Below are 14,855 nucleotides of genomic sequence, written 5' to 3' on the forward strand. Positions count from 1 at the left end.
AGACAGGGGAGATAGAGAGAGATTGTCCATCTGCTGGTTCTCTCCCCAAATGGCTGTGATGACCAGGGCTGGGCCAGGCCAGAGCCAGGAGCCAGGAGCTTCATCCAGGTCTCTCACGTGGGTATTGAGGCTCAAGGACTTGGACCATCCTCCACTGTTTTCCCAGGTGCATTAGCAGGGAGCTGGATCAGAAGTGGAGCAGCCGGGACTTCAACCAGCTGCAGCTTAACTCATGCCACAACGCTGGCCTTGTGTGTGTGTGTGTTTTAAGATTTATTTATTTATTTGAAAGAGTTACACAGAGAGAGAAGGAGAGAGAAAGGGAGAGAGAGAAGGGGAGAGAGAGAGAAAGAAAGAGAGAGGTCTTCCATCCACTGGTTCACTCCCCAGTTGGCTGCCATGGCCGGAGCTGGGCCGATCTGAAGCCAGGAGCTTCTTACTGGTCTCCCACACGGGTGCAGGGACATAAGGACTTGGGCCATCTTCCACTGCTTTCACAGGCCATAGCAGAGAGCTGTGGGTTGGAAGTGGAGCAGCCGGGACTTGAATCGGTGCCCATGTGGGATGCCGGCACTGCAGGTGGCAGCTTTACTTGTATGCCACAGCACCTTGCCTGTGTTTTATAATCTGTTCTTTTTACTTAGATTAGAAACATTTTCCCATGACATCAAATATTTGAACATATTTTCATTGTTTCAATGTCTGTACATTTTTTTTAAGATTTATTTATTTATTTGAAATCAGAGTTAAACACAGAGAGGAGAGGCAGAGAAAGAGAGGTCTTCCATCCGCTGGTTCACTCCTCAATTGGCCATAATGGCTGGAGCTATGTCGATCCAAAGCCAGGAGCCAGGAGCTTCCTCCAGGTCTTCCCATGCGGGTGCAGGGGCCCAAGCACTTGGGCCATCCTCCACTGCTTTTGCAGGGCATAGCAGAGAGCTAGATCGGAAGTGGTGCATCTGGGACTTGATCTGGTGCGATATGGGATGCCAGCACTGCAGGTGGCAGCTTTTATCCACAATGCCATAGCACCAGCCCCACATTATTTTTTTATAGAGCTTTTTCACACTTAATTGGATCTGTTGTATATTCAAGCTATTTCTAGTTTTCCTTGGTCATTACAATGCTGTATTTAACCTCCTCAAGTGTGACTCTGTATGGGTTTTTGATTTCTTTAAGGAAGATTCCTAGATGGCAAAGAATTCTACTGTGTTTTTATTTTTGGTTTAAGGAAATTTCAGTTTATTTTCTTTAAGGTTTAATTATTTATTTGAAAAACAGAGTTACAGAGAGAGGTAGAGACAGAGAGAGAGGTCCTCCATCCACTTGTTCACTCCCCAGATGGCCGCAATGACCAGAGCTGTGCTGATCCAAAGCTAGGAGCCAGGTGCTTCTTCCAGGTCTCCCACCTGGGTGCAGGGGCCCAAGGATTTGAACCATCTTTACTGCTTTCTCAGGCCACAGCAGAGAGCTGGATGGGAGGTGGAGCAGCCAGGACTTGAATCGTCGCCCATACGGGGTGCCGGCACTGCAGGCAGTGGCTTTACCCACCATGCCACAGCTCTGGCTCCTCTACTGTGTGTTCTTAATTTACACATATGGTATTGTGATCTTGTTCTTTTTTAAAAACTTCAACACTATGCTTTTTTTTTTTTTAATATTTTTATTTGTTTATTTGAGAGTTAGAGTTAACAGGGGTAGAGGCTGAGAGAAAGGTCTTCCATCTGCTGGTTCACCTCCTAAATGGCCACAGTGGTTGGAGCTGGGCTGATCAGAAGCCAGGAGCTTTTTCCTGGTCTCCTACAACAGTTGCAGGTGGCCAAGCACTTAGGCCATCTTTCTTTTTTTTTTAATGATTTATTTTATTTATTATTTGAAAGTAGAGTTACAGAGATGCAGAGAGAGAGAGAGAGAGAGAGAGAGAGTGAGAGTGAGTCTTCCATCTCTTGGTTCATTCCCCAAATGACCGCAATGGCTAGAGTTTTGCCAGTCCGAAGCCAGGAGCCAGGACCTTCTTCCGGGTCTCCCATGTGAGTGCAGGGGCCCAAGGACTTGGGCCATCTTCTACTGCTTTCCTAGGCCATAGCGGAGAGCTGGATCGGAAGTGGAGCAGCCAGACATGATCTGGCATCATATGGGATGCCAGCTCTGCAGGTGGTGGCTTTACCCACTACCCATAGCATTGGCCCTAATGGACCATCTTCTGGTTTCCCAGGCTGTAGTAGAGAACTGGATCAGAAGAGGAGCAGCCAGGACTAGAACTAGTGCCCATATAGGATGCCAGTGCCACAGGTAGAGATTTTGCCCACTGCCACAATGCTGGCCCCAACACTATGGTTTTTTTTTGTTTGTTTGTTTGTTTTTGACAGGCAGAGTGGACAGTGAGAGAGAGAGAGACAGAGAAAGGTCTTCTTTTGCCGTTGGTTCACCCTCCAATGGCCGCCACGGCCTGTGCACTGCGGCCGGCGCACCGCGCTGATCCGATGGCAGGAGCCAGGTGCTTCTCCTGGTCTCCCATGGGGTGCAGGGCCCAAGTACTTGGGCCATCCTCCACTGCACTCCCTGGCCACAGCAGAGAGCTGGCCTGGAAGAGGGGCAACTGGGACAGAATCCGGCGCCCCGACCGGGACTAGAACCCGGTGTGCGGGTGCCACAAGGCGGAGGATTAGCCTAGTGAGCCGCGGCGCCGGCCCCCCAACACTATGTTAAAGATACATTCCTGTGAAGTTGCTTCTGACTACTACATGGTGACTTCTTGTTTGCACTCAAAGTATTTTACTTATTTATTTCCTTACTGAATTGCTTCAACTTCCCATAACACAAATGATGGCAAAATGAACATTCTGAATAGACTGCACATCCTATATGTGCTCCCTTTAAAAGCCTGTATGATAATTTCTCTAGTGTTTATACTTGGAAGTGGGATTTCTGGGTCAAAGGACATTAATATACTCCTATACTATTTTCACCCAGTATTCTGTTTGTGTGGCCTTTGTTGTGTATTATGTGTGTCCTCTAGAATTTTTTTTTTTTTTTTTTTTAAGATTTATTTGTTTATTTGAGAGGCAGCGTTAAAGAGGGAGAGACAGAAAGAGGTCTTCCATCCTCTGGTTTACTCCTCAAATGGCTGCAGTGATGGGGGCTGGACCAGGCTGAAGCCAGGAGCTTCTTCTGTGTACAGGGGCCCATGCCCATGGACCATTCTCCACTGCTTTCCCAGGTGTGTTAGCAGGGAGCTATACGGAAGTGAGGCAGCTGGGACTTGAACCAGACCCCAGATAGGATGCTGGCACTGCAGGTCACAGCTTTAATCCACTGAGCCACAGTGGATTAAACCCTTCCAGGATTCTTATACCAATATACATTCCTATCTGAAGGGAAGGAGAAGGCATAATTGGTGGATTCTAACTCTAAAACTAATACCTCCTCTTGTCTTTGTTTTTAGCAGCCATGGCAATGACAGGCTCAACACCTTGCTCGTCTATGAGTAATCACACAAAGGAAAGGGTGACGATGACCAAAGTGACATTGGAGAATTTTTATAGTAACCTTATCGCTCAACATGAAGAACGAGAAATGAGGTAAATAATTTTGCTTGAAAAAATTATCATGGCTATGGCATTCATGTCTGGTGTAATAAAACATATTGATAATATTGCTGAAAAAAGACAAGAATAGTAGTAACTATGTAATAGACTGTCCCATTGCAGTGGAATGACGGTATAACAAATTCCCAAAGTCCCTGTTATTAACCATTTATTTCTGTTAGTCAATAACGTAAGGTTCTGTTGAAATATATTTAAAAAATGGAGCTAGATAATTGAAGTTCATTTTACAAATTATTTATTTATTTATTCTTTGAGAGACAAAGACCAAGAGAACTCCATTCTGCTGGAGCAGTCCCAGCAGCTTGGACTGGGCCTGGTAGAAACCAGGAGCCAGGAACTCAGTCTAAGTCTCCAGGTCAGTGGCAGGGGCCCAGTTACTTGAGCCATCACTTGCTGTTTCCCTGTGTGAGCAGGAAGCTGGAGTCAAGAGCCAGAGCTGGGACTCAAACATAAGCACTCTGATAGAGGATGCAGCAACTTGACTGCAGGCCCAGCCCTTGCCCTGGGAGTTCATTTTTAAAGCCGTGTGATAGTGCGGAAAGATCAGCTCCTTTGGCGTCAGACCTGGGCTTGGAATTCTGCTTGTACCATTTAGTAGCTCTATGAACCTGGCACAAGTTCCGTAGTCTTTTCTCAGTTTCCCCATCCAGAAAATAGGCATAATTCTCCTTGCCTTGCAGGATTGTTGTGGGGATTAGATATAACATATGTAGGTACCCACTGTAAGCTTCATGGATAGCGAGCACTTAGTTAATGGTGATGCTAGCAGCTATTGTTATTACTGATCTGGTATACACTTTTTTTTTTTTTTAATTTTTGACAGGTAGAGTGGACAGTGAGAGAGATAGAGAGAAAGGTCTTCCTTTTGCCGTTGGTTCACCCTCCAATGGCCGCTGTGGCCGGCGCACCGCGCTGATCCGAAGGCAGAAGCCAGGTGCTTCTCCTGGTCTCCCATGCGGGTGCAGGGCCCAAGCACTTGGGCCATCCTCCACTGCACTCCCTGGCCACAGCAGAGAGCTGGCCTGGAAGAGGGGCAACTGGGACAGAATCCGGCGCCCCGACCGGGACTAGAACCCGGTGTGCGGCGCTGCAGGCGGAGGATTAGCCTAGTGAGCCACGGCGCCAGCCTGGTATACACTTTTTATGTAGTAATTAATAATTAAAATTTTTTTTCAAACACTCTGTTGTGAAAGTACTCAGAAGTATAGAAAGGTTAAAAGAATTATACAGTAAATACATGTATACGTGTTATCTAGAGTCTACAATTATGATTTATTGTATTTGTGTTACCCATCTCTATGTCTATTCATTAATCTAAATTTTTTAAAAGTTTATTTATTTTTTATTTATTTGGAAGGCAGAGAGAAAGAAAAAATTTTCCATCCACTGGTTCACTCCCAAATACCTGCAACAGCCAGAGCTGCAGCAGGCTGAAGCCAGGAGCTTGGAACTCAGTCTCAATCTCTCATGTGGGTGGCAGGGACTCAACTACTTGAGCCATTACCAATTGCCTCCCAAGGTGTGCATTAGCAGGAAGCTGGAAGGGGAAGCGGAGCTGGGACTCAAACCCAGATACTGCAAGATGCAGTGGAGGCATCCCTAGCAGGTTCTTAACCTCTGTGCCAGTTGCCTGCCCTGCCTCCATCTTAGATTTTTGCTGTGCTTACAAGTTTGCTGCAGATGTCAGGGTACTTTTGAGTATTTCTGCTTATATAACATTAAGTAGAAGGGTGGACCTTTGGTGCCTTGGCTGAAGTTGCTGCTTGGGTTGCCTGTATCCCATCTGGTGTCTGGTTTGAGTCCTAGCTACTGTGCATCCCATCCAGCTTCCTGCTGATGTGAATCTGAGAGGCAGTAGAAGGTGGCTCAGGTGGTTGGGTCCCTGCCACCCATATGGGAGCCCAGGATAGAGCTCTGGGCTCCCAGCTTTGCCCTGATCCAGCCCTGGCTGTTGCATGCATGAGGGGAGTGGACAGTGAATGAATGCTTACTCTCTGTCTTTGTCTCTCTGCCTTACAAATAAAATGAAAATAAAATTTTAAAATATTAACTAGAGTCGAACATTTATATTTTTAGGAGAGTGTAAAATTTGTGCGTTTTAACAGATGAGTATAGCTGTATAAGTGAAACTTGTTTGATGAGTTTTAACAAACACACATATCTGTATAAGTTAAAACCCAAATCAAGATGTAGAACATTACAGTCCTTCCAGAAAGTTCTTTCATGCCTCTTGCTCCTTCAGCCTTGGGAATTCCACTGTTGTGATTTTTTTTCTAGTGTAGATTCATCTTGTCTATTCCATACAAGTAGAACATATAATTGAAATCATAGAGTAAATAATTCATTTGAGGACAACATCTTTCATTCAGCATGTTTTTGAGGTTGATCCATTTTTTGTTGTTGTCATTGTTGTTAAAGATTTATTTATTGGAAAGGCAAAATGACAAGAGAGTGAAGGGTGGTGAGAGAAAGAGAAATAGATCTTTGATCCACTGGTTAACTCTCCAAATGCCTACAACAGGCAGGCCTGGGCCAGGCCGAAGCCAGACTTCAGGAACTCCTCCATCCACGTCTCTCGAGGCTGTGTCAGAAGCAGGGGAGCTGGGGCTTGAACCAGGCCCTGTCACATGGGATGCGCGGACATCCCTAGGGGCGCTGTGCCGAAGCTGCCCCTGTGCTCTGACCCTTCTTACTGTTCCCTACTTTAATTATCCAGCCATTGAAATGGAATTCATTTACACCCTTGAAATTTTCGACAGCGGAATCTTCTCCTTCTAATACTTGTGAACACATGGGTGAATATCCCAAAGTATTCTGGGAATTTAAAGAAGAAAATTGGGGAAGTTGGGTAGGTGACCCATTAAGATTAGAGTAAATCCTCCCAAGTTTGGATGCAAATTCTTATTTTTTGTTTCATCCTGTGGATTTCTAATAAAATTCCTCAACAAAACATTCACTTTAACTTAATACTGTTACTGAAATAAATATTCATTGACCAAAATCAAACTAATTTTCTTTCTGTGTTCCTCTCTCTCTGTTTCTTTGTTCATACATCATTGTCTATCCCCCACCCACCAGACAAGACATTTTAAGATGTTTCCTTTGATTCCTACTTACAATTGGTTTTCTTTGCAATGACAAGGCACTTCATTGCAGTAGGAGATCTTTGCTGTGTGACTGAATTAGGACAGTAGCTGTCAATGGCCTCAGTCTCTTCTCAGTTGATTTGCCTGCCTGCCAGTCTGTTAGATCTTTTTTTTTTTTTTCTTTTTTTGACAGGCAGAGTGGACAGTGAGAGAGAGAGAGAGAGACAGAGAGAAAGGTCTTCCTTTTGCCGTTGGTTCACCCTCCAATGGCCGCCGCGGCCAGTGCACTGTGGCCGGCGCATCGCGCTGATCCGAAGCTAGGAGCCAGGTGTTTCTCCTGGTCTCCCATGGGGTGCAGGGCCCAAGCACTTGGGCCATCCTCCACTGCACTCCCAGCCCATAGCAGAGAGCTGGCCTGGAAGAGGGGCAACCGGGACTAGAACCTGGTGTGCCGGCGCGCAAGGAAGAGGATTAGCCTAGTGAGCCATGGCACCGGCCTAGTCTGTTAGATCTTCATTATTGCTGGTTACCATTCTGAAAGAAAAGTCTTGTCGCATCATTCTGCTTAAAAGCCTCTATGAGTTCTCATTGTCCTCAGAGTGAGACCTACACTTCTTGGTTCTATGTGTATCAGCCTTACTAGACTCCAAGCTGTTTCTTCTTCAGTGTACCCTGTGCTTTGATTTTTTTCCCACCCTGCTCAGGTCGCCTATTTATCTGGAAAGCCGATAAGTAGTGGAGGAGAGGTTCTAGCCCGTGTGTTTTCTTTTATTATGATGAATAAATAAAGATTTGCTCTTCAGGGTGTTTTACTTGTTCTTTTTAGTTGTATCAAATCAGTGTGAGATTGTCGATCAGAAGTATCCAGTTTCTAAACTGAAGTTTGGTATTCCAGGGGTTTGGCGTCTTAAGTTTTGATAGTGGTGCCACTCCCCTTTCTCATCACTCCCCCCACCCTTGAATCTCTAAATTCTTCCTGTACCTTTGCCATGCGTCACTCTGCTCATAGCAGGGAGGAGGAAGAAGATGTGAAAATAAAGGGTGTATATTTTGGTCAGAGAGGGAGAGAAACATCCTGATATAAGAGGTCATCAAATACCAGCTGTTTTGTGGTTAGGTAAGGAGGAAATAGCTGGGAGAGAGGGGGGAGGAAGGGAAGGAACGAGAGAAAACATTTAATTTTGAAACAAGATTCACTGTTAACATTAAAATCTTATACAGTCTTTACATAAATATAGACCTAAGGATAGGAATATTTTCATTTGTCTTAGCCATTGCAAAATTTTTTTTTGTTTTTATGAGGTATTTTTGATTTACTTTTATCATTTTTCAAAAACCAACTGTATGTGTGTATGGAGTTTTCAGAAAGTCTACCATTCTATATATTTTTTGTTGTTTGTTTTAGACAAAAGAAGTTAGAAAAAGTGATGGAAGAAGAGGGCCTAAAAGATGAAGAGGTAATTAATGCTGGGAATCTCCCTTGAATTCCAGCACGGCAGGCTGAGTCTTGCCCGTGGAGTTAACCTGGGTGCGTAGGGGAAGGGTATTGGCTCAGAAACAGGAACTTGAGAGGTGGCATGTTTCTGCGTTTGGGTTTTATTTGGAGGGAGAAGTTATTTGTTAAATATCCAGCAGAGAAAGGCCTCTTGGCACATTTCAATAATTAATTAGATTTAAAATTGCAAGAAAAAGGATGAAATCATATTAAAATTTAAGAGAAGAAAGGTGTAGCATTCTTACAGCATTCAGTGAAACAAAATTCAGTGGGACAAATTTCTGAAATCATTATTAAGGTGAAATAGATCTTAAGTCAGCCCTTCAGCCTAATGTGCACAGATATGGTAGGGGGTGGAAATAATCCCGGGCAACAAACTGAATGAAGTGGAAATGCCTTGAAAAAAAGAAACGAACCACAGCAGAACCCAGGACCATGGTGAAAAAGACCCAGTACTTACATCAGTGATAGTTGGAGGGATACAGTGAGCTGCAAGGAGTAAAAAAACTAGAAGGAAATTTAAAAAAAAAAAAACAAAGAACACTTTTATTTGATAAGAAATGTGAAAGGAGCATGTTGTTGATTGTTTGTCCCCCTTCAGTGGAAGTGTTAGGGTACTGGACTGCTCCAGGGAGCACCCACCTGTCCCGGATGGGTGCTGTGTGTGCCTTGGTTGTTACATCTGAAAGTCAAGGATAGGAGAGGTGACCTCGTATGCATCCTTTTGCTGTGATTACCCAGAGTCCAGTGCAGTCCTGTTTTCCAGCTCAGTGAGTCAGAAATACGATATATTACAGAGTTTCAGAATTTCAGCTCCTTCTCTTCCTGCTCTGTATTTGGACATTAGAAACGGCTCAGGAGATCAGCGCATGCTCGGAAGGAGACTGAGTTTCTGCGTTTGAAGAGAACAAGACTTGGATTGGAAGATTTTGAGTCCTTAAAAGTCATAGGCAGAGGAGCATTTGGTGAGGTAAGAACCACAGCTACTTGTCAAGAACAAAAGTACTGTAGAACTTTGAAAATTATAACATAGCATGAGCTCATGATTGTGAATATAAGCAAAATGTTTGGAGTTAGATGGATCAGGCATGCCAGCCCCACATCCTAACTACCTTGTCTGTCCTGTTTCCTCTTTCCTCCTCTTTCCGCTGTCCCAGTTATCAATTTTGGCAGAAATGATATTGGTGCGTTAAATATTGATCTAGAGGGAGAATTGAAAATTGGGAGGGAATCAATATTAATTATTTACTCCGTGCTTTTCTCCTGTAATCGTGACAATAGCCTGTTTTGTAGATGATGCAGTTAAGATTCCACAGGTATATGTAAAGTCCCAGTGTCACGTAGCCATTGAGCATTAGATCAGAGATGTTTTTTTTTAAGATTTATTTTTTATTTGTTTGAAAGGCAGAGTTAGAGTGAGAGTGAGAGTGAGAGTGAGAGAGAGAGAGAGAGAGAGGGAGATTTTCCATCTGCTGATCCTCTCCCCAAATGGCCACAACAGCCAAGGCTGGACCAGGCTGAAGCCAGGAGCCTGGAGCTTCTTCCGGGTCTCCCACATGGGCCCAAGTACTTGGGCCATATTCTGCTGCTTTCTCAGGCATATTAGCGGGGAGCTGAATTGAAAGTGGAGCAGCCAGTTCTTGAATCGACACCCATATGGGATGCCAGCATCGCAGGCGGAGGCTTACCATGCTACACCACAGTGCAGACCCCCTGGATCAGAAGTTGAACCCAAATCTTCCTGACCTTAAAGTTCTTGATTTTTCTTCTTCTTCTTCTCCTCCTCCCCCTCTTTCCTTCCTCCTCCTCCTCCTCCTCTTCTTCTTCTTCTTCTTTTTTTTTTTTTTTTAAGATTTATTTTATTTGTTTGAAAGGTAGCGTTACAGAGAGAGGGAGAGATAGAGAGATCTACCATCTGCTGGTTCACTCCCCACATGGCCACAATGGCCAGCGCTGGGCCAGGAGCCAAGAGCTTCATCCAGGTCTCCCACCTAGGTGCAGGGGTCCAAGAACTTGGGCCATCTTCTGCTGCTTTCCTAGGTACATTAGCAGTGAGCTGGATCAGAAGTGGAACAGCCAGGACTCCCAACTGGTACCCACATGGTATGCCAGTGTAATAGGCTGCAGCGTAACTCATTACATCACAATACTGGTCCCAAGTTCTTATCATGTCTACACCCTTTATTTCTGCCAGATTGGTATCACTCTGAAAAAATGGCCTCGGAGCCAGAACTTCCAGAAAGGAGCTCTGAGAGATTAGTAGTAGAGAGTGGAAAGCTTTGGCAGCTTTATCCCTTCTGTTCTCACAAACGACTTGTGCTTGGCAGTGAGCAATCTGATGGAGGCAATTTGAATGAGCCTTTGCAAGGTCATTTGCATTGCTGCAAAATGCCCAAAGTGCACAAAAAGCACACTGCAGTAGTTATATTACCTTTGTACAGAGGGGGCAGCATATTGCTACAGATGAGTACCTGGGGAGTAGAATGCTCAAAGTACAATTGAATGACAAGCCTGATCCTCTGTGCTCAGAGTCACTGTTGGGGTCTGTGAGGGAGGGAAAGGTACAGCACTGCCGCTACTTTCTGTTCGGGGAGGACTCGCTGTGGGGCTCCATTAGGAAAGATATGAGGTGAGGCACAGAGAGAAGAAAATGCATTTACCTGGAGAGAGGAGAGGAGGATGTATAAGAACTGGCCAGGAAGTTTTCCTTTTGGTTTACATGTAGGCCATCAACTTTGTTTTCATTGTCAAATTATTTGTTCTCTTCAAAAACATTGAAAATATATATGAAAAAGGAGAACTGTATTAAATCCCATTTTCCTGATTTCTCTGTGCATAAACTTATTTTCAACCTGTAATCGTGTACTTAGGTTTTCTGAGCTGACTGGCTTACAGATGTCAGAGGGTTAACGAGTCCTGAAAGCTTTCATTAGATTGGTTTGTTCACTTACAGAGCTAAAGCTGCTCAGATATAGAGTATTTGAGGATGTTTCCAGCCTGAATTCACTGTGTTAATATATTTATTTTTTATCATTCTTCTGCTTTGTCACTGCTACTTGATTACATTAAAATTATCGTGCTTCAGTTTAAATATTTCTGTGCCACATGAAAGTGTTGCTCGACAGTGTTAATATTTGATTTGGCATTTCTTGATAACTTCTTAGGTGCGGCTTGTTCAAAAGAAAGATACGGGGCACGTGTATGCCATGAAAATACTCCGTAAAGCAGATATGCTTGAAAAAGAGCAGGTAAGGCACAGTTGGAGTGGTACTTTCAGTCAGCTTGTGAAGTTGTGTCTCCTAAAGCCATTCTTTTTGCTTAGTTAAAAATGCGTATTTTTGTTAGTTTTCCTTAGTTCTGTTGTGTGTGTACATGTATTATTGCCTCCCCCCCCCAGAAGGAAGCACATATTGAAAAGCGCAAATAATGCATGTAGGTTATATGTCATCTTTGAAAAGCTGAAAACCTGTTAGAGCAGCAGCTGCAGCTGGAGTCTCCCAGTTGGTCACAAGATGTCCTCGTCGTGACAGCCTTTCTGGGAGGACAACATACTCAGTGTGGCAGTGTGTTTTTAGTAGTCAACCTTGGACCGGAAGCCCAGAATTAGAATTTAGAATTTACAATCTAAAACGTGTTTTAATATGTTTCATTCTGCACACTTATCTCAAAGTTGGGTCTTCTGAGGGACTCGTTGCTATCTGAGAGACCAGTGCTCCATTTTCTGAGTGGATTTGTTCAATATAATGCAAATGAAAGGAGAATGCTAATTCTCCTTTAATGATTAAGAATATGTTTTAATAACCAAACCAACTTTTCAAATAGATCTGCAAAATGCATAAGTACTTTATGCAGAGTAAATAAGGTTTTAAATATTGCAGCATATTTTAAAAAGCAAGAATGCAGGCTTTTTGTAAATCTAATTTAGCAGGGTGCTTAAGAGCAGATTGCAGTGGGTGACAACTGCAGATGTCCTGTGACAGATCCGATGTTACAGGGGCGAGTTTAAGAACAAGGGTGGAAGTTAGCCCCAAAGCTAGCTCTTGCTGCTGCTCAGGGGAGGCGTAGGCACTGAGCCTTCTCCGCCTTCATTTAAGTGCCAGCTCAAGTGTGGGTCGCCGTCCCCTCCTTAGTTTTCACGTGTGACCCAGAGGATAGAGACTCAGAGGAGTTTCAGTGGAGAGGGTCAGACCCCGGTGCAGTGAATCTTCAGATGCTATAGGTCATGCTGACACTAACTTGGTTCAGATTCAGTAGTCCTGCTTTTTGTATGGACGTGTAGGCACCAACAGAGTTTGAGTTCATCTTGAGGAGGAAAATAAAAAGCTGTATTGATTGGTCAGTATATTTGCGTTTCATGATTAAGTTTTATTTTTACAAGACACATTTCCTACAGTTTCAACCGAGGCTTAAAACCTCTCTTAAGGTAATTAGCAGTCAGAGTAAGATTATAAAGCTAGTACATATTATGACTTTCAGGTTATTAATTCTACATAGTCTATGCCAGGTACCCACTGTGGTGACAGAGGATGTTCCCAGCATGTTGTGTAAAAACCTCTTCTCAAAATGTGCCTTCTTCAAAATCAGCGTCTAAATTTTTCCAAAGAAAAATGTCTGTTAGGACTTTAATGGATTAACTTATGCATTAAAGGGTACGTTAGCTTAATTGTTTAGCTCACCTTTGGTGCTAGATTTAATTCACTGGGTTTAATCTCATAATGGGGCCGCCCACTGCCTGGGTCAGCCATCCTGAAGAAGCGTGCGGCGTTTGTGCTAGGTGAAGATCAGAAGCAGGAGCATGCAAGCCCATCACTTTTGGGTAGAGCTGATAGAGTTCACATCCTGAGCCTGACGTTTTGTAGTTACGGGTGCCTTTATCCAGAGGAATGCTTATCTTTTTTGTTTGCTTTTTCTGAACTGAGCAAGAATTAAAGCTACCTACTGCAGAATGGTTAATTTCCAAAGGGTAGAAATTTCTGATCCCTGGAAATACTTAAAAAATAAGATGCCAGCATTTAGCTGGTTTCTGACATTTCTCCTCCGCCGCAAAAGGAAAACCTTGCATTGTGATGCCAGGATACAGTTTTGATGGGACAAAAGACTGGCTTTTATCTTTACTTTCTAAATGCCTGGGTTAGCTAGCACCCGCACCTCATTAAATATTTATGGAATGAGAAAGACTTTTGGTATGAGTTGTACCCTTGGCTCTTCCTTCGTTTACCCAAAACTCAGTTGAGCTCACTCTTAGATCTTGAGGTTGTTCCTAGTTGCTGTTTCAGTCTCAGGAGAAGGGCAAGTTGTATTCAGACTGTTTGTAGTCTTCCAGTTGACAAACAGGAAGTATTGCAGTCATCACACTGTCCTCTGAGGTGAGGACAGCTGGTAATAGTGGTACCTTCCCTTTTCTCTGGCTCCCTGCACTTGGCAGGGCTTCAACAGGAGCCAGGGGCAACCTGCAGGTGAAAGCTGCCTCCTTGGGTCTAGTGTTTGATAGCAACTGAGTCTTGGCCACTACTGAAGGTGAGCAAGTAGTGTCAGTTTCCTCAGAGCTTTGCTTCTGTTTTAAGGTCAAGCATGCCTTCCTCGGCTTTTTGTGGTTTCATAGCCCTGTTCCTTATCACCCTACTGTCCATCCCCCCGCCCCATACCATTAGTACTGATGTAAAAATGTAAGTTTTCCGCAATATTGAAGTTACTTAAAAGTTCCCCAAAGAACACTTTTAGTAGAGACTGGAAACTCAGATCTGTAAACTGGAATGCCTGCAGGGCCCTGAGAGTTGCAGGGAAGGATGAGGCAGGGGAGGTGAGAGACCGGCGAGAGCGAGGGGTCTGTGTCCCACTGGAAGAGTGGCAGAAGAGCGTCTTCCTGTGAAACAAGCAAGCATCTGAAAGGTGTCTCAAACAGAACAGCAGCCACGGGCTGAATTTGCCAGCAGACATGCCATTTCTTCACTCTCGGTACACACTTTACTTGAGAACATGTTGTAAAAACTCAAGATCTGTAGCATGTATGAAGACCAAAACTTCTATTCAAGGATTGGACTTGGTTTTAATGGATTTAGATCTGATTCAACTCAACTTTGGATCTTGTGACACTTAATAAAGAGGGGAGGGGTAGAAGTTGATAATGTGCAGTGATGTTTACTATTATATATTTAAAGAAAATAAGGTAAATTTGATAGTAAAGCTTTATTTTAACAAAGTTCTTTTACCAGTTCTTCTAAACCTTATGCAATTGGGTCTCCTTAGCTATGTATTTTAGTAAAAGTAAGAATTGGAAGTGTCATTAATTTGAGTCTATTAATTTTCTTAGGTGTTCTTATATTTCAATTTGGTAAGAATTGAGTGAGCACACTGTGTGCACAATAGTGAACTGAATGCTGTGGCATCACAGTGTTCTAGAATTGTCCACTGGAGCACTGTCGTTGCAGACCCCAGGGTAGGACTTGTTCAGAGAATCTTACCTTGGCGGCTTATTTTCTGTCATAAATGATTATTAGAACAAAAATGGGTGCCAAAGAGTGGTGATTTTAACTAATCAGAGATTCAGTTTATAACACTGGTAAAGTTGCTGTTTCCATAAAGCCATTCATTTTGCCACATTTGAAAGCCTTTCATCACTCAAGTTTTCATCACCAAGTACCATCTAGTCGAATGTCAATTTTGAAT

At 43.6% G+C, this 14,855-nt stretch overlaps 1 protein-coding gene across 10 annotated transcripts in view; it reads left to right on the forward strand.

Moving 5' to 3' along the window:
* Nucleotides 1-14,855, forward strand: part of STK38 (serine/threonine kinase 38) — a 40,120-nt gene that overhangs the window by 6,671 nt on the left and 18,594 nt on the right. For 5 of the 10 annotated variants that reach the window (XR_016234631.1, XM_070074143.2, XM_008262841.5 and 2 more), the window contains 4 exons: nucleotides 3,446-3,581; nucleotides 8,100-8,151; nucleotides 9,037-9,159; nucleotides 11,354-11,437. Coding sequence is in view for 6 of the 10 variants with exons in the window: in XM_070074143.2 (XP_069930244.1) it covers nucleotides 3,451-3,581; nucleotides 8,100-8,151; nucleotides 9,037-9,159; nucleotides 11,354-11,437 (390 nt within the window). In the remaining 4 variants the exon portion in view is untranslated. The remainder of the gene's footprint in view (nucleotides 1-3,445; nucleotides 3,582-8,099; nucleotides 8,152-9,036; nucleotides 9,160-11,353; nucleotides 11,438-14,855) is intronic. The other 5 variants (XR_016234632.1, XM_002714665.6, XM_089333997.1 and 2 more) reach the window with 1 other exon arrangement.

Source organism: Oryctolagus cuniculus, chromosome 5 (genome assembly GCF_051225735.1).
Source record: "Oryctolagus cuniculus isolate XC-2025 breed Fujian yellow rabbit chromosome 5, ASM5122573v1, whole genome shotgun sequence".
NCBI classification, from domain to species: domain Eukaryota; kingdom Metazoa; phylum Chordata; class Mammalia; order Lagomorpha; family Leporidae; genus Oryctolagus; species Oryctolagus cuniculus.